General features: G+C 36.3%; 1 protein-coding gene across 2 annotated transcripts in view; it reads right to left on the reverse strand.

Annotated features, from left to right (window-relative positions):
- Positions 1-3,233: 3,233 nt before the first annotated feature.
- LOC306886630 (tetratricopeptide repeat protein 7B-like) overlaps positions 3,234-24,259 on the reverse strand; it is a 48,699-nt gene continuing 27,673 nt past the window's right edge. The window contains exons 16-21 of one of the 2 annotated variants that reach the window (XM_079443906.1): positions 21,690-21,806; positions 19,453-19,550; positions 15,133-15,183; positions 8,369-8,509; positions 6,306-6,508; positions 3,234-4,708 (exon numbers count right to left, since the gene is read on the reverse strand). In XM_079443906.1, coding sequence (XP_079300032.1) covers positions 4,487-4,708; positions 6,306-6,508; positions 8,369-8,509; positions 15,133-15,183; positions 19,453-19,550; positions 21,690-21,806 — 832 coding nt within the window. In that variant the 3' untranslated portion in view covers positions 3,234-4,486. The remainder of the gene's footprint in view (positions 4,709-6,305; positions 6,509-8,368; positions 8,510-15,132; positions 15,184-19,452; positions 19,551-21,689; positions 21,807-24,259) is intronic. The other variant, XM_079443907.1, reaches the window with a different exon arrangement.

Consider the following 24,259-nt stretch of genomic DNA (forward strand, 5'->3'; position numbering starts at 1 on the left):
AATACTATTTAGGACGGATAGTATGAATATTTGGGATGCAGTTTGTGTATTTTGAATAATTGCTAGGATGTTGCTAAGTGTTTGTTAGGGTGTTGGTTAGGGTATATTGCTAAGTAGTTGTTAGAGATGAGTCATACACTGAAGTTTAATATTTGGGGTTAGGGATGCGAATAAACCCCTAACCACAAGTATTGCACTAATAATAGTGACGGTTGCCTTAGTAAGCATTACGAATTCAGTGTCTTGTTTGGGGGTCTGACATACAATCAGGTACCGCATTGTACAAAGGTCAGTGAAATCCAGCTAACACCTATCTTTCAGACCTCGCTGATGCTCTACAAGCGAAGATGATCAAAGGAACCCCATACTAGCCTGTAGTGTTTACAGAAGCCAGAGGAATAATGCCGTCACTGAGAGCTCATTAGGGTTCAACATGCTCCTGACCCAGATCAAAGACCCAGCGTGTGGCTGTACTGGGCTGTTTACGATCTTCGGCTCTTTATAGCAGGAATGAGTCGAAGAAGAGGTCTCAAGAGGCGTAAACACTCTGGCAGACACTAAAATGCACCTCTTTAATAATGACCAAACTCTTGCTGCAGCGCTTTGTACGTCCTAGAATCTTCTAGGGAGTGCGGTCTGTCCCGTAAAGCAGCAAGCGCTCATTAGTTTAAGGCAGGCCTGTAAGTGCATTAAATAATTCACCTTCTACATTTCCCACCTCACATCCTTCTTTCTCCCTGACTCCTTTTTATTAGGTCATGTCATCCATTTGCTTTTCAGAGGCGGCTGCCTTCATCCTTTCTTATTTTTCTCTGCTTGTGAGCTTTTGGACTTTCATCAATCTTTGAGAGCTTTTTAAAGGTATTCAACCATACCACGAGTCTGGGAAACAGTGGGCTCATCTAACATACATGAGCTGAGGTGAGCAGGGCATGTAAGGAAACATGCGAGAGTGACAAGAAATTAAATGGGAAAAAGTTTGGCCAAAACATGCTATAACTCATAATTTAGCTTGATTTCATACATCATTGTGGTTTGAAATGAATTGTTTTAGAGTGCAATTCATAATGCAACAGTGTGCACTATACATTCTACAAAAACTGCCACAAGTAATGCTATAAGAAAATTAGGACAAATGGTATTTTTGTTGGGTGATTTTTAAGGTAAGATAAAGTAAGTTATAACAGAGCTAGAGTTAAGGTGTGAGATTTCCCAACAGATTTCACATCGGGTTCAGTTGGCCATACAAATTTGACACTTTGACCAACAGACTTGTTTGGATTTAAAGTTTTTTGCCTGAAAAAAATAAATAAAAAATTTAAGAGTTGATATTTTTAAAACTTGTTACCTGAACAATACATACAGCATGCTGGCACAGACAGGAAATTATCTGTATCGCCACCTTGAGAACAGACTGAGGTTTGTATCGAAGCTCGTTTTCACCCACATAAACTAAGAAAAAAAGGGATGTCGCAACAACGATAAAAGTCAGAATTAGGAAAAAATTCTAAATGAGCTATAATCCTATACTATATACAGATACAGTGGCCTCCATAAGTATTGGAACAGTAAAGACAAAACTGCTCTGTTGGCTGTGGAGTCAAGACATTTGCAAATATGATTAAAAGATGAATATGATGAGACAAAACGACAGAATGTCACATTTTATTATTAGCCGTTTCAACACACATGTTTTACCAAATAAAAAGAACAGCACTTTTAGAGTTCATCCCACTCATTGATGTGAGCATAAGTATTGGGACAGCTGAACATAAGGCAGATATAAAAGATTAAAAGCTATTATTTAGTTGCAGATCCCTTGCACGCAATCACAGCAGCGAGTCTGTGACCCATAGACATCACCAGACTCTTGGTCTCATCCTTTGAAATACTTTCCCAGCCTTTAATGCAGCCAATTCCAATTGTTGCTTGTTTTGGGGAGTTTCTGCCTTTACTCTCCTCTTCAGCTGGTGAAATTCATGTTGAATCAGATTTAAATCTGGAGATTGACTTGGGCAATCTAAGACTTTTCATTTCTTTGCCCTTATAAATTCCTTGACTGAACTGGCAGGGTGTTTTGGGTCATTGTCCTGATGCAATATGAAGCACTTCCCAATGAATCTGGTGGCATTTTCTTGAATATTGGTAGGCAAGATGGTTTTGTACCCTTCCAAATTCATTCTGCTACTGTCATCATACATTAAGTCATCAGTAAAGTTGAGAGGGTCTGTTCCAGAGGCAGCCATGCATGCCCATGCCACGACACCACCTCCACCATGCTTTACAGATGAGGCTGTATGCTTGGGATCATTGCAGTTCCCTTTTTTTCTACACGTTTTTACTTTCCCATCACTTAGATAAAGGTTCATCTTTGTCTCATCAGTCCAAAACTCTTCTGGCTCACCTTTGTGCTTTTTTGCAAACTCTAATCTTGCCTTTCTACTTTTGGTGCTGGTCAGAGGTTTGCATCTTGCTGTGTAGCATCTGTAATTCTGTGTCAAAGTCTCCTGAGGACAGTAGATTGTCAGAGCATCACCCCAGCTTTCTGGAAGTTGTTGGTGATTTTACAGACATGTCTTTTAGGATTAATTTTCACAGCTTTTATGATTTGTCTGTCATCAACTACTGTTCTTTTCTCAGCCGATCAGGTCGTTGTTGGTTGCTGGTGGTTTACAAACTCTTGATTTCTCCATGCCCTTTGTTTTTGCTATATTTCTAACTGATTTACTCTTTTCTTTTAGCATCCAAATGGCTTGCTTTTCTCTCAAAGTCAGCTCCCTCATCTTCATCCTGGTTTGTGTGTGTCATCATCGAATGCAAGATTCAGAATACAGAAGTAATGGATATAACGGATACGACACATTCCCTGCTTTTAATATCTGAAGAATTAATGCAACAGGACACAGCTGATCACTTAGAAAGATCTGTGAGGCAACTGTTCCAATACTTATGCTCACATCAGATAGAGGGAAGAAACTCTAAAAGTGCTGAACTTCTTAGCTGGTAAAACATCTGTGTGTTGAATCATCCAATAATAAACGGACATTCTGTAGTTTTGTCTCATATTCATCTTTTAATCATATTTGTAAATCTATTGACTCCACAGCCAACAGAGCAATTTTGTCTTTACTGTTCCAATACTTTTGGAGTATCCATTAGCAATATCAGCGGTCCTCAAAAATGACTTGAAACACATGACAAAATAAGGAATAACAAACAAAAACAGATTTTTTACAATCGATCATTTATTGACATCATAAAACAGCATTTCCAGTTGTTTGGCCCTGTGATTGACACTGCTAAGACTTCAAATACACACAAACAATCTTCCTCTTTCTCATACATGAAACCGTTATGAAGATAATTTGCGTATCTGAGATTTGAACATGTCTATCTGTAACAGTCCCCCATGTTCACACACCACACACACACGGAATACATATATGTCTTCACCCGTCTAACACATGGCCACTGGGACACAGATAAATAAACATCTAATATAACACGTCTCTGATAAATCAGCAATATAAATCTTGACCTCTGAATCATGATAAATGTGGAAAAATAAACCAACGAACAAAACGAAATGTCCAAAACTAGATCTTCTCTTTTAACGAGAACCAAGATAAAATATTTGCTTTTAGAGTAGTTGTTCTTTTGGCATCCGTTCCATTTGCTCTAGGCGATTCTTTTGTACATACAGAATATAAACAATACAGTGTTTGATCAGAGGGGGATGTAATGTTTCTCTAGGAGTCATAACACGGGTGACACACCTGCCCTCAGGAACAACAGCATGGAAACACAACCTTTATTACGTGTATTTGTGTAACAGGGTTCCACTGTAACAGCGTGTCAAGTATCCCATTCAAAATAAACACGCTCACACGCCACATAGGAAGGGATATCTGCACATGTAAAGGACACGCACTCTGACCGTCCATTTAATTCAAACACACGCGGCACACATATACACATTTTGACCGTCTCTGCGTCAGTGTTATTACTGGTTTGTATGACACACAGCTACTAGAATCTTGAGATTGTATGTTTCGGGAAGCACCGTGGTTTGATGAAACCGCTGCATCAATCACCCGCTTCACTGTGACAGCAGCTTGAAAAGGTTTCTCATTGGTCCACTTGTACTGTGATATGAAACTGACCAATGGGAGTGCAGGAGGGGGCGGGGTTTTAGGATGAGCGGCACCACTACTGTACAGAAGCCAGTGGAAATTCTAACACAGAAAGAAGGAAGGAATAGGAAGGGAAAAACAATGAGAGTGAAGCAGTGTGGAAAAGTTCACACTGATAACCGTGTCGATTAGAGTTCAGCAGATCCACGCCTGAGAACTGATAAAAAGGTCAGAGGGTGTGGGAAAGGCATTCCAGGACAGAAGAAGAGTTTCGGTGTGTGTGTGTTCAAGGGCTATGGTACATGCATGACTCTCGGACAAAGATTTTGTCTGTGGTGAGCGCTTGGAGTGTCTCAGAGGGCACGGGGAATGATGGTGAAAGGTAAGATGGGACAGCTGGCCTCCAGCTCCAGGGCAGTAAGGAAGCATTCGGTCGCGGCGGTGTCGTTGCCCTGCGCTTGCAGCACTTCTCCCAGACTGTTCCACACGTCATGGGCCGTGCTGTTCACCTGCACTGCGTCACGCAAGATCTTCTCCGCAAGACTGTACCTTTGCAGCTGATGCAATATTAGACCCTGCAAAAAAAACAGGCAGAGAGAGACAAATCAAAAGAGAGAGGAAAAAAAAAAAAAAAAGATGCCAGGAAATATAAGAGAGTTCTAGATTAATTTGAATCTTTCTACTGATTTAAAAAATTGCACACATCTTTTAGATTCAAATCGGACTCAAATTAAAAATCATTTTAAGTTCATTAAATAGAGTTTACCAGAATCAGAATTTAACCCATCCAAGTATACACTCAGTAGTGAACACACCCCCGGAGCTGTGGGCAGTCATGCTGCGGCGCCCGGGGAGCAGTTGGGGGTTCGGTGACTTGCTCAAGGGTCTCACCTCAGTCGTGGTATTGAGGGTGGAGAGAGTGTTGGTTATTCACTCCCCCCACCTACAGGACCTGAGACTCGAACCCATGACCTTTGGGTTACAAGTCCGACTCTCTATCCATTAGGCCACGACTGCCCATAAAGGTAAAGTGGTGGAAGTGGTGTGTGGCGACCCATATTCGGAATTTGTGCTCTGCATTTAACCCATCCAAGTGTACACACAGTAGTGAACACACACCCGGAGCAGTGGGCAGCCAATGCTGCGGCGCCCGGGGAGCAGTTGGGTGCCTCTATCCATTAGGCCACGACTGCCCATAATAGGTATTGACTGCTGAAAATTCAGTTTTGCCATCACAGCAATAAATTACTACCATTATTGAATTTTAAATTATAAATTAAATTATATTTAAATTTATATTGCTGTTTTTATTGTATTATTCAAATGCTTAATGTATTTTTAATTAAATTAAATTTAATAAAAAAAAATATTTAATATTTTAATTTAACTTGAATTTAATTCTGATATTTTTAACAGTTTCTGTACTGCACATACACATTGTTCTTCATATTCGGTTAGTCAAATGTGTCAAAATGATCACAGACCTCTGTATTTCCATAAAACAATTCTATAAGAATACAGTTATCTGTTGTGTTTGCTTTGACAATGCCATAAAATCTGGTCTGAATGCACAACATGGCATTTGTAACATATACTTTATAGTACACAGATAAAAAACGAGCCAACATCAAACAAAGAGTTAATGTAGTGTGAACAGCTCTGAGAGTTCAGATGCCGTCCACTGCCCTGCTGTTAGAACAGTGTCAGACACATAAACAGACACACACACACACACAAGAAGGTCAGAAAGCGAGAGATTTGACAGAGACAGGGCAATACTTCCTCCTGCTGCTGTCTACTACAGGGGAGTTCCTTTATAAGACATGACATTTCTGCTTACTAAGACACACACAGACGGAGACAGCAGCATGCATGCACGCACGTGCACACACACACACACACACACACACACACACACACACACACACACACACACACACACACTCCCTCTGACAAGTCTCCACATCCTGAACTCATTGTCTGCTAAATACTGACACGGGATGAGATCTTGCCTTTCTCCTCCATCTCAGCGCGACGATCACACAAACACACAACCAAATGTTCCCACAAGAAGAGTAAAACCTGAAATCAACTGCATTACAGGGAGCAATAAACATGAAAGTGTAAAACTGGAAAAGGGTTTCAGTTAGCGGATAAACAGCATGTGCTCACCAGTCTCTGCATGGTCTTGACGTGGGTGGGGCTGATGGACAGCGCCTCCTCGTACCAGCGCTTGGCCTCGTCCACGTTCCCCCGCAGCTCCGCCACCTGACCCTTCATAAACAACACGTTATGGGACATGGGGAACAGGTTGGCTGCTTCCTGTGTACACGCTGTTGCCTCCGCCGCCTTTCCCATTCCAATATACACCTCCGCTGTGGAAAGACAGAGAGAGAGAAAATAAGCGATAAAGAGAAAACAGTGGAAGAAGCATTGTTGGGGTTTATTTCTTATCTGGATTCACACAGAAAATGTGATTCTCAGAAAGTCTGTCAGCTACATCATCAACCTTCAAACCATTTCACAAACAGTGAGGAGACAGAGAGACTGATGGGAGATTAACGTTGGAGGGGTGTCCTCCCTCTTCAGCCAACAAACTCCAGGGAAAGTGACTACTAAGCATATTTACTCCTGACACCTTTCTCACCCTGACAAGTCCTGCTAAGCTTCCCTCACCTGGCTCAGTGACCGTCAAGCTGATTAAAGAATAATTAGTCTTAGTAACTGAGTTGATTGTCTGAGACAACAAATGAAAGGATTTTTGGCAAATGCTTTGCTAATTTTAGTTTCAGTGCAGTTTTATCATCACTTATATACCATTATAGTGTTTAATAATATTTTGACTTTTAATATTCTCAGTATATTTCAATTTTAGTTTTTTTTTTTTAAAGTTATTTTAATTACATTTTTTTGTTTTAGTTTTAGTAATTTAGTACTTCAACTTTAACTTTTATTTCAGTTAATTCGGTTCACTTATTTTAGTTTATTTCTAATTTCAATCATTTCTAACATTTCAAAGATTTCCATCTAATATTTACATATTTCAGGCATTTATTTTAATTAAAAACAAATTTTAAAAGTGTTAGTATATTTTTTTTTCATTTGTTACTGAACTAATCTGCATTTCTAAACTAATTGTTTGAATGAATGATTCAATGATCAATCCATAAAGAGAGTGACCTGCTATATTTCTAATAGTTTTAGCTAATAATAGTAACACTGTTACTGTTACTGAACAAATGAGCCGTTTTGAACAAATCGCTTGAGTGAATGATTCAGTGACTTATTCATTAAGACAGTTCAAGTTTTATATTTAACGTACCATTTCTTTTTCAAAATCTTTTAATATTTAAATATTTAAAATGATATTTTAACACAGTAATTGTAAATGCATTCAGGCCACTTCTGAACTGCATTAAACAATGTAAATACAAGATGCAGTTTCTGTGTCACACTGGCAGAGCACAGATGACTTTTGTTGATTCTGGCTTCATTTGATTACTAACAGCCCTACGGTGTCTTGTTATTCTAATTAACCTTTGTCTCTAAAATGAATTTGACATAAAAGACCATAAAAAAATTGCCCTTATAAAGGTAAAAAATGCCCCTGGAAATCAATTTAAGGGGACAAATATTGCCTCTTGATGAAAAAGATAATTTCTGTCACTGCTATGATCTAACCAACACTGCATTTGAAAACTTGTGGAGTCAGCTATCCACGACAGGCCTAAACCAACCATGGCACCAGCAGAAAAATGCTCACACACGCCTAATAATGTGCATTCACGCTGTTCTTATCAGTACTTAATTGGCCTGGGAATCAGACCCATGACCTTGGAGCTGCGAGCAGAACTTTCTTTTTAACTTCACTGCATTTAATTCAGCCACATCCACAAGTAACCACAATTGCTTGTCTATTCGTAAATGCTGATTGTAGACAGAGCAAAAGCCTCCAGATGGGAAATTCGATCCTGCTGGATATGGCTTTCCTAATGTATTTGCTTGGACAAAGGAAGCTATTAATAACAACCTGGGTTTACAAAACAGTGAGGAATAAGCTGTCCATATTTAAACATGGTGTTATATTACAGTTTGTTTAGAAATTGAGCTATATTTTATTGCAAGATTACTGAATATGCCGTTTATTAAACCTGGACCCGAACAATGTAACAATCGAATGTGGGGTTGACTTGTGTTAAAAGGATGCAAATTAGGGCTATGGGTGAGGTTTGTACCTGCATGCAACCAGATCTGGGCAAGGGTCATCCAAGGGTGGAGGGGTCCCTGTTTTGGAGCACTGCTCTGAAGGGAAGAGGCCACCTCAGAGAGCGCCTGCTCCACACGTGACGCTGCTATGGAGGTGGCATGGAGGGAACCTGTGGTGGAAACATAGACATTCGGCAACGACACGTACATAGGAGCTTCTCTACATATATCCACAACACTGCAGATATTAGCAGTGAAAACTTTGATCTAGAATTTTGTTCATATAGACATGAAGGCCAAATAGCAGTTGATCCCAGCTAATCCCTGTATAAATATTTGATGAAAACAAAAAAACAAATAAATGCTAAAACTACAAAAATTCTAAATATTATTAAACACTCATTCTTATATATTTAACACATAAGAGTGTTACAGTTTTTCTATTCTAATGTCCAAAAAATAAAATCAAATAAAATTAAAAAACACTAGTCATTTCTAATCTCCAGACCAGTGCTTCCCAAACCTGTCCTGCACATTTTGTATGTCTCCCTAATCAGACACACCAAATTTAGTTCTTGCAGTCTCTACTAACGAGCTGATGAGTGGGATCAGGTGTGTTAGATAAGGGAGACATAGGCCGTTTCTCAATATGCGTACTTGTCTGTACTTGTGTTCTTGTGGACTTGTGAAACGTCATCAGTCGCTGCCGAAGTACTGTTCCAATTCAAAGTTCACATCTAGCCAAGTCCAGTTCAAATCCCCGGATGTGTTCTTGATCCGCCCCTTTTACCGAGGATGCATCGAGAGGTGACTTGTGCGGACTTGATACGGGCCATAACCCAGAATTCAGTTCGTCCTCCCGTCCTCGAGAGTTCGTTCTTCTGAGTCGAACTTGGCAAGTCCAAACTCGAAAGGACGGAAGTCCAGACTCTGCGAACTTGGTATTGAGAAACGGCCATACAAAAGGTGCAGGACAGGGGGGCCTCCAGGACAGGTTTGGAAGCACTGCTCTAGACAATTTAATGTGAGGGAATTTTAGGAAATGCAAGGGTAAAGAAGCACCAAGACAAGATTCAACAATCTGCAGTCCACTCTTAGAATTTTCAAAAGGTGGAGAAAACTTTAACAAGGACACTTACACACACACACCACTTAAACACAAACAGCATAAGGTTATTAATAGTGAATAAATGAAGCTCTGCACATTTGCTGCTACTTTCCACAAATTTACCAAATCCTGCATTTTAAAAGTGCTGGCTGCAACATGTAAACCACATTTCATACCAGAGCAACTGATCAACACAAATGAGGCTGTGTTTTCCTGTCTGCTCAGCTTGAATAAGAGTGTTTAATTAAATGGAAAATTCACCCAAAAGTACATTCTGGTTCTCATTTACAATCACAAATCTAATAATTCACTAAAAAGATCAGACTTGAAAGAACATTTAATTCACAAAGTGCATATTCATAATTTTCAGTGAATAACAATTATTTAGGTCTGCTCTTCACACGTATTATAAGCCATCTGAACATAGTCCATAAGTCATATATATCACTTTTATGATATTGTTATAGATGTTTGCATCCTTTTTGAAGCTTCAGTGCTTTAAATTCTATTCTTTGTAACTGCATGCAAAAGGTGATTTGTAAAATCTTCAAAATGTCTCCTTTTGTGTTCCACAGAAGAAACTATACTACCATTCAAATGTTTGGGGTCGGTAAGATTTTTTAAAGTAAAAAATACAGTAAAAACAGTAATACTGTAAAATTATTACCATTTAAAATGAGTTATCCATTTGAATATATTTTAAAATGTAATTTACTCCTGTAATGACAATTCTTAATTTTTAGCAGCCAGAAGCAAATGACGTCCTGTAGTGGAAGTAATTTTGGGTTGTAAATGTAAATGACCGAACATTCAGGGTGAGCTATTCCTTTACCAGTTTTACCAATGAATTCCAGATTTGGCCTCAGTTTCTTTTGAATTTGCTAGACTCAGGAGATGAACTGCAGAGAATGAACTGAAGACACCACATCAGTTTCCTGAACTGGGTGAACTGAAACGAAATTACCCCCTGCAGTTCAGCGATCACGGAGTCCCTATTTGTCTGGACGCGCGGCTGCCCGGCAGAGCTGTGGTCAGGGCATCAGTGTGGTCATTAAAGTCTCTGTCGGGGGTTCAGAGGAACATATTAGGATCCTCAAGAGCCTCTATGAGTCATAGGCTGGACTTTATCGACCAGACCAGCGGGACAGAAAACGCATTCGGACTGAAATCGATCCCTGTACATCTCAGTTTCTTTCTCTTTAGCAATGAGCCTGTTGAGTATCCATAGCTGCTGCTCCTATGTTTAGCGTTTCTATGGTAACAGTGAACAAAGCCATGGATCAGGACCAAACACTGAGAATCTGACCCTTATCCGTACTGAGTTTAAAAGGCTTCCAGGGGATCTCTTCATGAATGTCCTATACCAAGCATTTAAAAAGAAACACTCATGGAGGCCGCAAGAATGAAAAACTTTAAACCGTGAAACAGAACATTTAATACACAAGCAAACAGTCATTTATGGCTGTTTTCCACTGTTAAATTTGTATTTTATTTTACAGGTAATTTTTCATTTTTGTCATTATACAGTGAAATACCTGTTGTTTTACAGATATTTTCTGTATTTTAAAGTTCCACCATTAAATTTACAGATCACTGCTTGTATTTTGGTATTACATAAATGTTCTGTTTTTTAAACAGACATTTTCTGTATTTTCAGAGTAATGTTTAATTTGACATAAAATGCTCTTTAATATTTACAGATTGTAAAAAGTGTAAAATATGCTTAGCTTCAGAAGGCCTTTATTAACCCATGCCATGTGGAGTACATTTATGAAGGATGGGTGCACTTTTTTGAGCTTCAAACTCATAGCAGCCATTCACTGCCATTATAAAGCCTGGAAGAGCCAGGATGTTTATTGATATAACCCTGATTATGTTCTGAAAGAAGAAAGTCATATACACAGAGGATGGCTTGAGGGTGAGTAAATAATGGGATAATTTGTCTTTTTTGGTGAACTATCCCTTTAATGCGAACTCTTTCGGTTTATAAAAAACTGCTATGTCTACTGTGTTAGACTAACTGGGACTTTGTATGCTGCTTTTGATAAAATGTCATTGTAAATGTATAAAGGAATACAGCAATTGCCATTTAATGTAGGTATTTTTGCATGCTTTAAATTATGTACTGAATGTATTTGACATGACATGACTTGACATACAATGCTTCTGTACAATAACTAATACTGTGAATGTGCAGATTCCTTTAAGTACAGAATACATTGTTAATTTTACAGAAATTGGCTGAAAATGGTGCTTTAAAAAAAAAAAATTATACATATTTCTAAGGACTATGCTCATTTCTTTACTGTCCAAACATTTTAAACTGTAATATTTCTGGAAAATGAACGATTAAAATGTATATCTACAGACATTTGTCTTTGTATTACAAATTTACTACATTTTTATACAACATTTCTTGGTTATTGTAATTAATGATATTTGTATTTGAACAAGATTATTCTAGGTAGACATAAAATAACTTCTAAATAACTTTTAATTTACAGAGATTGATTGAAGTTGTGAGATTGTTTCTGTAAAAAGGATTGATCCTGTAAATATATAAACTTTAAAAATATCTGCTTACTGCATTTTTATAAATGATTTCTTAGTTATTGTACATGAAAACTGTACTTTTAAAGTAAATTACTGTAGATGGACACATCAGTTTTATAAAATAAATTTAAGGTTTTAATAATTAAAACCATAAATCTATCAGTTTTTCCATAGTTTAAAAACAAATGATGAACAGTAATATACTGTAATTTAATGAATTTTGACAGTAAAGTCTATTCTGTATTTTTACAGTTTTTGCTTGTAATTTTGTGAAATGGTTATTTTCTGTAATTTAATGGAATATGTCTGGAAGCCCTGCTGCCAGTCTTTTTACCGTTTTTTTTTTTTTACAGTGTAGGTTTTATCAATATAACAGTAATCTCTATTTAAAGGTGGACAGTTCATCCAAAAATGAAAATTTGGTGATGTTTTTTATTCTCATGTTTCGAACCTTTATGACTTCAATTCTTATTTTAATCGCACTTCCTGAGACAACACGTTGCCGCATACATTAATATACCACCGTTTAAAAGTTTAGGGTCAGTAAGAATTATGCTTTTTGAAAGAATTTAACACTTTTATTCAGCAATGACGCATCAAATTGATCAAAAGTGAGAACAAATAAATATAATACAAAAGATTTTTATTTCAAATAAATGGTGTTCTTTTGGACCAAATTTTAACAATTTAATTACTACTTTAAATTATATTTTATATTTTATATATATAAATTTTGGAAGAGCAGCTTGGACATGGTGCTCAACTTCTCAATTAGTGTTTTACACAAAAAGAAAGTCATACAGATTGGAGAAACATGAGCTCCTAAATTATTCATTTAAGTGAATAATTACTATTCGTGAACTATCCGTAAGTCTCTATTAGGGCTGGACGATATGACCCAAAATCAAAAGCTCGATTAATTGAATATTTTACCTCGATTACGATTAATGAACGATTATTTTATTTATTTTCCCTCATAGTTCATTGAAAAGGTTTGTACTGTAAATATGAACTATTAAAGGTGTGATATTGTTTCCAATGAAAGAGTGTATTTCTTTGTGATTTTAAAATAACTGAAGGAAACAAACTATTTATGGTTATTTATTGAATATTTTGAACAATTAAAATCAAAGCACACATCTCTTGAAATGAAAACGTCTTATGAAAAAAACATTTCACATTTCAGTTTTAATGTAAAAAAAAGTGGGGAAACTCTGGGAAAAAATGTGACTGGTCTGGGTTTGGTCTTGTTTTGAATAACAATCTGGCTTTTTTTTTTGTTCGCAGACCTGGCAACCCTGGGGAAAGTATTCACAGGACTCAAAAATTGAAATAACCGATGTGGGAAAATTACATAGGGTAGAGGTTGTGAATTTCGGTTTCGATTACTTTTCGATTAATCGTCCAGCCCTAGTCTCTATTTGTATTTATTTTTTTATACAAACTACTGAAGTAGGGGAAGCCATCAGGCCATTGAGGGGTCAAAGAGACGCCATCATTCTGTAGGATTAAGGTTGATGACAAGAACTTGTGCATACGCAAACTCAAACAGACTCCCATGATGCATCAGACCAGCCGGCAGGAAGAGCGTGACCATGGAGCTCCATGCTAGGAGTGGGAAAGCATCATCACACGCAAATCACACACACATAAAAAGCAATATGTTTTTAAAGAGACAGTACTTTCTTGACCAGAACCTGCTGTAAATATAAAGAAAGTCTGTTTTGTAATGTAACTCCCCTTTTAGGCATTCCTAGAAGCTTGCCATAACAGCACATGTCAGTTTTTCTCTGCAAACAGGCACATTTAAGTTCATAATTAAGTTCAGAATCATTTAACATTATTAATTTACTGCTGTTAAATACAGGGGACATAATATCCCAGTTACTTTGCATTGAATTTTTACAAGGTATGACTGTTTCCAGATACTGTGTCCATTGCAATTGGCTGTAAATGAGCACCTCTCAGCACGATCATGACACCAGCGATCAAGTCCTCTTAAACGTTTCATCGCTCTGTTAACAGAGCCTGGACTTTAGAAACTGCTGCTAAATGTGAGACACTAAAGGAAATTAGAGCTTGTAATCTACGGTCCAAAGACCTGGGTGCTATTCCATCAGATACCACACACCCAATTTATATCAAGTGACCCTAATGACAAATAATCAATATTTAAATATTTTAAAATAATTACAGGATCAGTAAAAGTCCCTCTAAATGTGCCTGATTTCTCTAAGGTTTCAAATAAAATGAAACAATAGTCTTAAACTGGGATTAAATTGTGGACTGTCAAATGGAATTAAAAGAGCTTAAATCTAATTTTGGATTAATGGTTCAAAAATGTGATCACATTTTAGACAAGGCCATTGCTCTGCTGAGGCACCAAATGATTTAGATTCATTTTTAATCCCGGAACACTTTTATAAGGCTTTTGTGATAACAAGAAACAGGTAGCATGTATATTTACATACACACTACTGTTCATAAACTTGGGGTCAGTAAGATTTTTTTATGAAGAAATGATTTTTTGTTCAGAAAAGATGCATTAAATTAATCAAAAGTGACAGTAAACACATTTATTAAGACTTCATGTTCATCAAAGAATCCTGAAAACAATGTGTGTCAGCTTCCACAAAAATCTTGACTGACCCCAAACTTTTAGACAGTAGTGCAAATGAAAAACTAAAATTAAATAATTGCCATACCATTAATAATAATAATTAATTGTATCATTAAAACTAATAAGAAGTCAGAATCCAAACACAGCTAAGAGTACCCATAGCTATTTGGTTTTAAGCAGCAGTATGAGTTAAACCCTGTTTGAAAGGCCTGGAGGAACAATACTGTCTCTTTGATTATTAAAAACCGAGGCCAAATGAGTGCATTTGCGTCTCTCTCCAGCACAAAGAGGCCTGGGACACAAAACGCCAGGAGAGGACAAACAATAAGAGGGCAAAACAAAAGGTAAGAGGCAACGAGTACATTGAACACGTTATGCTGGAGTGTGTCGGAGTGTCTTAACAGACAGGTGGTGGGTGCACTCTGCCAAGGGGAGAAGGCCAGCGAGGCAATGAAGCAGGTGTGTGTGTGTGTTTGTATAGAGGCAGAGCAGTAACAGCAAAAGCTACTTACAAACCCCAATAAAGGAGTCAAAACCAAGAAAGAAAGCATCTGGAAGGTTGCCTTGGAAACCAAAAAACAACAACAAAAAGGGGGCAATTACTCATAAAAAATTGGAACAAAAACAACAACAACAACAGAAAGTTTACAAAAACAGAAATATAACGATGAAAAAAAGAAATAGATTCTGTCTGACTTTCTGTAATACCACAAACCAAAGTGTCAGGAGCCCTCCTTAGGCCCTGTAAACCCTGTATCTGTGATTCGCATGCTCTGCGGACACAGACTGGCAGGTGCACAGGTGTGTGACACTGTGTTTGGGGCTGTAAGTGTGTACATGCAATGGTCTGGATGCACAAACACTGCACAGTGAGAAGAGTAACAGCAGAAACTGTGAATCACATGCACAGCATTATAGAAGACAGACAGAGAGGAAGACAGACGCTGTTTACACCTGGTGTTAATATCCATCTCGGGTGGTCTGATTGAATGTAGACAGTGCTAAATTAAGATTCAAATGGAGTCCAAAACCTAAAGTTTTGTGATCCTGTTTGCAGTGGAAGCATTAATGCATCCTGATGTGTGTCAGACAACAGGCAAGGACCGCCTACTCACCTGTCAGTCATCTGCTGGGCTACAACATTTAAACTTTGCTGGATAACTTGTAAAATAACAATTTGTTGGCAGTTATGTCTGATTCCACTGTCTATTTTTCCAGTTTGACAGACTTTAGTGGACATCACTAACTATGTCAGTTAATGTTAAAAAAATTGGGGTTGATTAAGAGGTTATACGTTTTTGAAAGAAGCCTTATATTGTGGCCTTATGAAATCAGTTTTATTTTTTTCTGTTTTAAATTTTTCTAGACTCTGTTTTAATGATTAAATAAAAACATATTAATAAAAAAGCATGTCTAATTAATTAAAATCATGAAACTTACATAATTTAACAATTAAAAGTGTATCAAAAATTCCATTTTGGGGCCCTATGAAGTGTGTTTATTTATTTTTTTTCTCAAATTCAGTTTTATTTTTTTTACCAAATACTGTTTTAGATTAATTTTCTGGATTCTTTTTTAATGGTTTCATTAAATTTGAATAATCTCTAGCATTTATCAAAAGCATCTCTAATTAACTGATTTCATTAAAAAAAAATTATATATATATATATATATATATATATATATATATATATATATATATATATATATATATATATATATATATATTTATTTTTTCAGAAATACTGTGTTGTGTATTTAATAAATTTTATTGCTAGGTAAAAATATTCCTTTGGTAAATAAATTCTGGTAAATATTTCTTAAAATAAGGTTTTAATAATAATTTTATTAGTAGTAGTACTATCATTACATTAAGTAATATTTCTGTCACCGTTTCTTCAAGTTAAGCCGAACTTATAGTTTGACAGGCTGCTGTGGAAACCTTTAAGTTTCTGTTTGTTCTCAAAAGAAAAGGTAAAATGCTCATGAAGTGACTCTCATAGCAGATTATGTTCATGTGTTCATATATTGAGGTGGCAGATGCTGAAAACACTGTGAGCATCACGTGTGCTTCAGTATGTGTGTAGTAAATGAAAGCGCGCGTCTGCGCCATTCATTCACACAGAGACACACAGAACATGCAGTATTCATATTTAAATAGTATTTTTGCAGCTTAATATTCACAGACACTAGTTCATATCACATTTTGATATAAGTGTACTGACCTACATTTGGTTTATTAATCCAAAAATTGGCAAATTCTGTGAGATTCCGTGATATACAGTAAATTCCATTTTTATGACTGGATTACGCGATTCCCTCCGCATTTTCTACATCGCAGAAATCATAGGGCCCTACTTATATGCTCACCAAGGCTGCATTTACTGGATCAAAACAGCAAATCAATAGTAAAAACATCAATATTGTGAAAAACTATTAGAATTTAAAAAGTTTTCTATTTTAATATATTTAAAAATGGTATTTATTCCTGTGATGGCAAAGACAAATTTTAAGCAGCCGTTACTCCAGTTTTCAGTGTCACATGAACTACAGAAATGATTCTAATTTGATGATTTGATTCTTGTTATTAATCTTAAAAATAGTTGATACTTTTTTTTCAGGATGATTTATTTTTATTTTTTATGAATAGACAGTTGAAAATATCTGAAGTACAAATCTTTTGTAACATTATAAATGTCTTTACTTCCACTTTTGATCAATTTAATGCATCCTTGCTGAATAAAAGAATTACCACACCCACTGAACGGAAGTGTATACGTCACAAATGGCCACAGGAAATGCACATAAATACCAGACAATCTGTCTAACCCAACCGTATCACCCGAGACAGATGTTTGTACAATGTGTAAACAAGGCCAGAGGGAGAAAATACCTTAGAAAGGTGACAAAACTGCAGTATGAGTGAGTTTGAGTAACAAAGAATATCTACTATGAACTCTCTCTCTCTCCCTGAAGGTAAGAGTGTTGATATGATCCCAGGTCTTAAACGGCTGATAGCAAGTGTCACTGCTGCTCTGTCTTTCGTTTCCCCAGGAGCCTCTCAGTGGAGATTAAGAGCTTAGCGTCAGTCTCACGGACCACTGGATCCCTGAACCCACACCATCACATCATCCTGCCAGCGGCATTTAGTCTTACAACAGTCGTACTCAATTAATGTCCTTTTACAGCTGATACAAGCCGTGACTGGACATACCATAAACGTAGGGTGAACTCCTCTACACTTTAAACAAAAATACTTAACCGTTTATTTACAGAATTTCTGCATTTAAGATTTTTATCTTCACTGTACTACAAACAAGAAAAAATGTAATGTAAATGTGGCCTGAAAATTGCTTATTGGGCAGGTTATATTCACCACATTACAAACCCATTGGTGTCTGATGGTCCAGAGACAGAATTCTGCAAAAAGAGTCCTCCGAAACCCAAACACAGCTTCAGCACCAATCCAAACTGCAGCAGCAAACAAGTCACCAAACACACTTAACCAACCCCTAAATAAACTGGGCTGGTAGGCGGGGTTATGCAGGCAGAGCACTGCGGTTAGAGGCAGGGGATTGGCTAGTGAGAGGAGACTCATGCCAGGCTATTGGCTGAAAAACACACACAAGGTGCACAGTGAATTACTGGCGGAGGAGAAGCGTCGGCGGGGGGCGTGGTCACAGAAAGCATAGCTGCTGCGCCTCTGGGTGGATTCGGCCTTGGGTGGAGGTGAAGAATAGGATGAAAGAGGAAAAAGAGGAGATACAGGTTCTGACCCCGGGAAGGAGGAAGAGGCATGAGAGGCTAGGAATAAAAAATGAAAGTGAAAAGGATGTGATATTAAAAAAAAAGAAGATAAATCTTAGGGAAACACAGAATATTGAGAAAAAAATAAAAAAATAAAATCAATCCCAGTGAATACATAATGAAAATATAATTAGGGCTGTCACAGGGAAGTGTTGACTTAACACACAAAATTTTTTAGAATAATAAATTTTTAACTCCTGACCTGTATGTAAATTCTATCAATTTAAATTCAATTAAATTACAAAGTAAATACAAATTGTAATAGATTTATAGCTTTAGGAATAATGGAAAAAGTACAAAAATAAATAAATAAATAAACAAAATAAAAAAATAACCAGAACTGAACAGCTGGAACAGAAAGATAAGGTTGTAAAGAAAATGGGTAACTGCTGAATCACAGAGGCAAGATGACATGTTTACTGTCTGCATACACAGCACGGAAACCTTCCACCATCACTGCTGTGCAAACACAGCAAATCAACACCTGCACTCATCTTAGCCCTCTAATTACTCTATTAGCTGCACAAGATACTGGGAAAAGTCTTGTAAATTTAGCTGTCACTGAAATGAGAAAGCAGTTTTTCATTCTGAATAAAGGCCCATTGTTCTTTTGAGAATTAAAGTTGCTTAACACTAAATAGTGTTTTTACGTCAGAAACCCAAGCTTTTGCAGCTTAGTTTCAACTAAGCTCTAAAGTATAAATAAAGTATATATTCATAGAACTTAAAAAAAAGAAAATATGACCCTTCTACAAGAATTACAGAATTAGAAATACAAAAAATAAAAGTATATTACAAAGTGTGTTAACCAATCATCTCATTAGGCCATTCACTCTAAATCAAATCTGTGTGTCTGAGAGAGAAGAGAGAGATACATATGCAGGAAACACAGATAAAACGACAGCAAAGCTGATGTCCGTTGTGATGCAAACTCACCAAAAAGGGTAGGGTAAAAAAGCTGTTACCACCATAACTATACAGATATAGATATGTGGAGATTAATTTGTGTGTGTGTGAGCGCTCACCTGTCTCTGGATCACTGAAGTCAGGTAGTGTCATGGCGTTCAGCTGGCGACGGTCAGCAACAGCTCGGTCTAATAGACTGCTCCCCCTCCCAGAATCACTACATACACACATAGACAGAAGACAAGAAGCAAGAGGCAATTAAGACGTTAAAATTAGAGAACGAGTCAAGTTCTCAGACAGGCGACGTGATACTTGCACATCAATGCACACAGAATGATGAAACCCTCAGAAATTTCACTCAGCATCTCATGGCACACTGCTATTGCACACACAACCACAATGCTTCTGCAACACTATTCATCTGAAAAGGAGTAGAAATAACTGTAAATATGCAAGAGAGAAATTTAAAATGTGAGGAGACTTGGTGCCCGGATGCTAGGGTGTTACGGGGGGTTGTCAATACATTGCTAGGTGGTTGCTTGCATGCTGTGAATGGCTGCTAGAGTGGTTACTTATTGTTCCAAATCAAAAGATCCCAAACCCAAGTCTCGATGATATGATTCATAGATATGCCTTGGATGTAAGTACTGCAAGTATAATGAAATTTCACCATGGTTAACCATGGTAAAAATAATAATAATAATGAATCTCTATAAAAAAAAAAAAATCAGTCTTTTCTATCTTCTCTATGTTTGTTTGTTAGTTGCTTCTGTGGCTATTTTCATAACAAGAAAAATTTAGGACAAAATTATATCAGATTTTTAGAATTTATTTTCGCTAAAAACTCTAAAACTGTATTTGCCTTAACTTTGTAAATAATCTCTTCAAAATAGTTGAAAGGTTGATGTAGAGGGGGACCAAAGTTGCTTTAATGCAAGTCAGTTCACTCTGTGGCCACCTTGGAAACAACTGGAATTCTGTTCATTACAGATAATTATTTTCATGTTATTGCTGAGAACCGATAAATGGCTATACTATTTTGTCCAAATAAATAAAAAATAAAAAAACAACTAAAAACAAAATGTAATATTTTAAATGCAACAAGTGAATTGAGCATTGAAGCATTTTTAAAAAAAAATTACATTTGCAATTTAACAAGATTCAAAGAAGATGGAAAAAAATAATAAAACAGAACAAAGAACAGAAGTTATAATACGGGTTACATAAATTATTTGCGTTTTTACAGATTAACTTCAGCGTTAGATAGCAAAGGTAATCTAAATTAAAAATATGAAAAAGTATGCTCAATTAAATATCTAATACTGAAACAAATTAATATAAAATAAAACCAAAACATCCTCTGATAATGAATATGGTACGAACACATTGTAGGAATACAGTTTTTTCCATTTCAGTTTGAAAAGACTGACATTTTTCCAAAAGTGCAAGGGTAAACTTGCGTTCCAACAACATATGAAATGAAATAAGAATCAGTTCAAATCATACAAAAAAGGCTGATGCAATGCCATTTTGGAGTAAATCAAAAGCTGAACTGAAACATACGGAGCATTAAGGTGTGGCCACATTTACTCTGTTCAGCAAATTTCTGAGAAATCCAGTAATTTCAAAAGAAATCCTCTTGATCAGTGAGCGTGCATGAAGACGAAAGATTTCTCAATGCGTATTTTGCAACGGTTCAACACAAATTCACCGTGTTGTCCAACAGAAGGCTGCTTAGGTTGAAAGTGACCTCCGTGTGAGCTGTGCTTCAAATATTGCTACATTACTGACAAAAGACTACAAGAAATGTCTCTAATGTGACTGCACGATTTTTTCACATTTATATTTACAGATGTGGTCCGTCTCCGTGTCCTCATACGGTCTCTGGAGGGTGCCCCAAAACCTCTGACGGAGTGGCAACTGTTCGGCGTTTGAGGGCGACTTTATGGTGGGGTTTAGGGAGGACGAGCTCCAGTGGTCCTGACGCTGCGGCGCTACCCTGGGTTTGGAGGGAGGGACTCTGAATATGTGGCAGAGTTTGGTTACAGTGTCCAGGCACTAATTGGTCTCTGGTGGATCCACCAGGTACTGAGTTCAGGACAGTTTGACAGGAAGAGCTGGAGTATTCTGACAGAGGGGACTGGTATTTCAGCCATTAGAACGAGAGAGTGAGCGAAAAAAAGCAGGACTGAATCATAGTATGCAGCAGTGCTTTTATTTATTTTTAATGAAGGTGTGGTGAGCTCCTCGCAGTCAAAGAGACATACTGTGCTGTCTTATGTGTGATGGTGAGTGCCGACACTTGAGCTTCTAGCATTTATGTGTCAACAGCTGGAGTGCGTGTGTGTGTATATACCTGGGGTTGGTGAGGTTGTAACAGGACTTCCAAATCTGCAGCATGCGTTTACAGGAGAGTAACGCCTCCTCTGGACCTCGACACAACGTCTCCAACTTCACCTTTGTGAATAATAGACTAGAGACAAAAAAAGGTGGTTATAATCAATGTTCCCTCTAGTTTTTTTTCTTGCTGAGCAAAACTTTTCTCTATTGGGCAGACATTTCGGCCACCTGAGCAAAACCATTCTTTATACCAGACCTGTACAGCGCGCACACAAAAAAAAAGTGTCTAACTTTTCAATTTAATGTGCTATCTATATTTGATTTGACTTACTAAATGTATACTTGATGTAACTATATGATGTACATTTTAGGTACAATACACATTTTTACAGTACAATACACTGCCGTTCCAAAGTTTGGGATCAGTAAATATTTTAAATAAGTTTCTTAGGCTCATCAAGGCTGTATCTATTTGATAATAAATACTGAATATTATTTCACAAAATGATATTGTGAAATATTATTGCAATTTAAAATATTTTTTTTCTATTTTAATGTACTTTAAAATATAATTTATTCCTGTGAAGCAAAGCTGCATTTTCAGTGTCACATGCTCCTTCAGAAATCATTCTAATATGTTAATTTATAATTAATGTTGGAAAAAGTTGTGCTGCTTAATATTTTTTGGTACCAGTGATATTTTACAGGATTCTTCAGAACTAAAAAGTTAAAAAGAACAGTGTTTATTCAAAATATAAATTTTGTGTTACAATATATGTTTGGGGTCAGTAAATTTTCTCTTAAATTTTTATAATTTTTTTTTTTAATTTATACTTTTATTCAGCAAGGATGTGTTAAATTGATAAAAAGTGATAGTAAAGACCTATATTGTTATAAAATATTAATATTTTAAATTAATATTATTCTTTTTATTAGCCTAATCAAAGAATCAAAGAAAAAAGGTTCCAAAAAATATTAAGCAGTGCAACAGTTTCACCACTGATAATACATCAGAATGATTTCTGAAGGATCTTTTGACACTGAAGACTGGAGTAATGATGCTGAAAATTCAGCTTTGCTTTACAGGAATACACTATATTTGAAAATATATTAAAACAGAAAACCAATATTAGAAATTGCAATAGCCTAAGAGTTCACAATATTGCTGTTTTTGTTTTCTCTCTCTCTCTCTCTGCACTGTAAAAAAAAAAAAAAAAAAAAAAAAAAATTTTTTAGCCAACTTAAAATTTGAAGACAACCAGCTTCAGCAGATTTTTGAGTTTTCGCAACTTATTTTTTAGGAAATTTGTCAACTTTTTGTTGTATAAACTTAAAACAAGAAGTTGAGAAAACTCAAAAATCTGCTGAAGCTGGTTGCCTTAATTTTAAGTTGGCTCAACTTTTTTTTTTTACAGTGTGTATTTTGATCAAATATATGCAGCCTTGATAAGCATAAGTGACTCCATTAAAAACAAGGTCAATTATTCATTAGGTTTATAATATAGGCCTAACATAATATAATAATATAAAAACAACTGAAGCATTTAAACTGATAGAAGAGAATAGAAAACAAACTGAAGCATTTAAACTGAGATCTGTAAATTAAATATATATATAAAAACAAAACGTGAACGTGAATTCTGATATAGGCATCTAAACATCCCTGTCAAGTACAGTTTGCACAATATACAAGTGTGGGACTGTAAATGTCACATTATTTCTCTGCGCGGCCGCGGTGGAAGACGTGTGTGGCTGTGCGCACGCGCAGTTTAGAGGGAACATTGTTTATAATCCCTTTCCGTTCATCAGAATGTCTAATGAAGTGTTAATAAACAGAGAGGAGTGTTTATTGAACAGAGATAGAGATGAATCAGTCCAAGTCTCTTCTGCAAGCCCTTTTAAATAAAACAAACATTTAAACCAACGTCAAGATGATTCAGCCCTTTCTGCTGGAATAACTTCAAATAAACATCAACAGAGCAGATTAATAGATTTCTCTTGATAATACAATAAACTGAACAAGGAAAAAGCATCCATGAATACTGTGTTCAACTGTAAAGGTATATTGCACATAGTATGGTCTGAACACATCTCTCTCTCTTTATATATATATATATATATATATGAAGCATCCGGCCCCCCGGTGTGTCCACATCATCGAATCTGGCTCCCTTAAAAAACAAAACAAAAAAAGTTTGGACACCCCTGTTCTATTGTGAATGTATGATGTATTGTATTGTGTATTTGTGTTATGTATTTGCGTTATCTTGAATGTTGTGTTATATATTGTGCATATGTGTTGTGAAATATAATAAATTCTGGTCAATACGGATGAGCCAATAATTATTTTCATATAATGACCATTAACCAATAAATAGCTGATTTTAATTATTTAAATACATTTACAATTAAACAATTAAAATCAATCATTTAAATGCTATAAGCATCAAATGCTACCTTACCTTTGATTTTTTTTTTTTAAGAAATACTTTTATTCCGCAAGGATGCATTAAATTGATCAAAAGTGACAGTAAAGACATTTATAATGTTATAAAAGACTTTTATTTTAAATATGTACCAAATAAC

Source organism: Barbus barbus (genome assembly GCF_936440315.1).
Source record: "Barbus barbus genome assembly, chromosome: 20".
NCBI classification, from domain to species: Eukaryota; Metazoa; Chordata; class Actinopteri; order Cypriniformes; family Cyprinidae; genus Barbus; species Barbus barbus.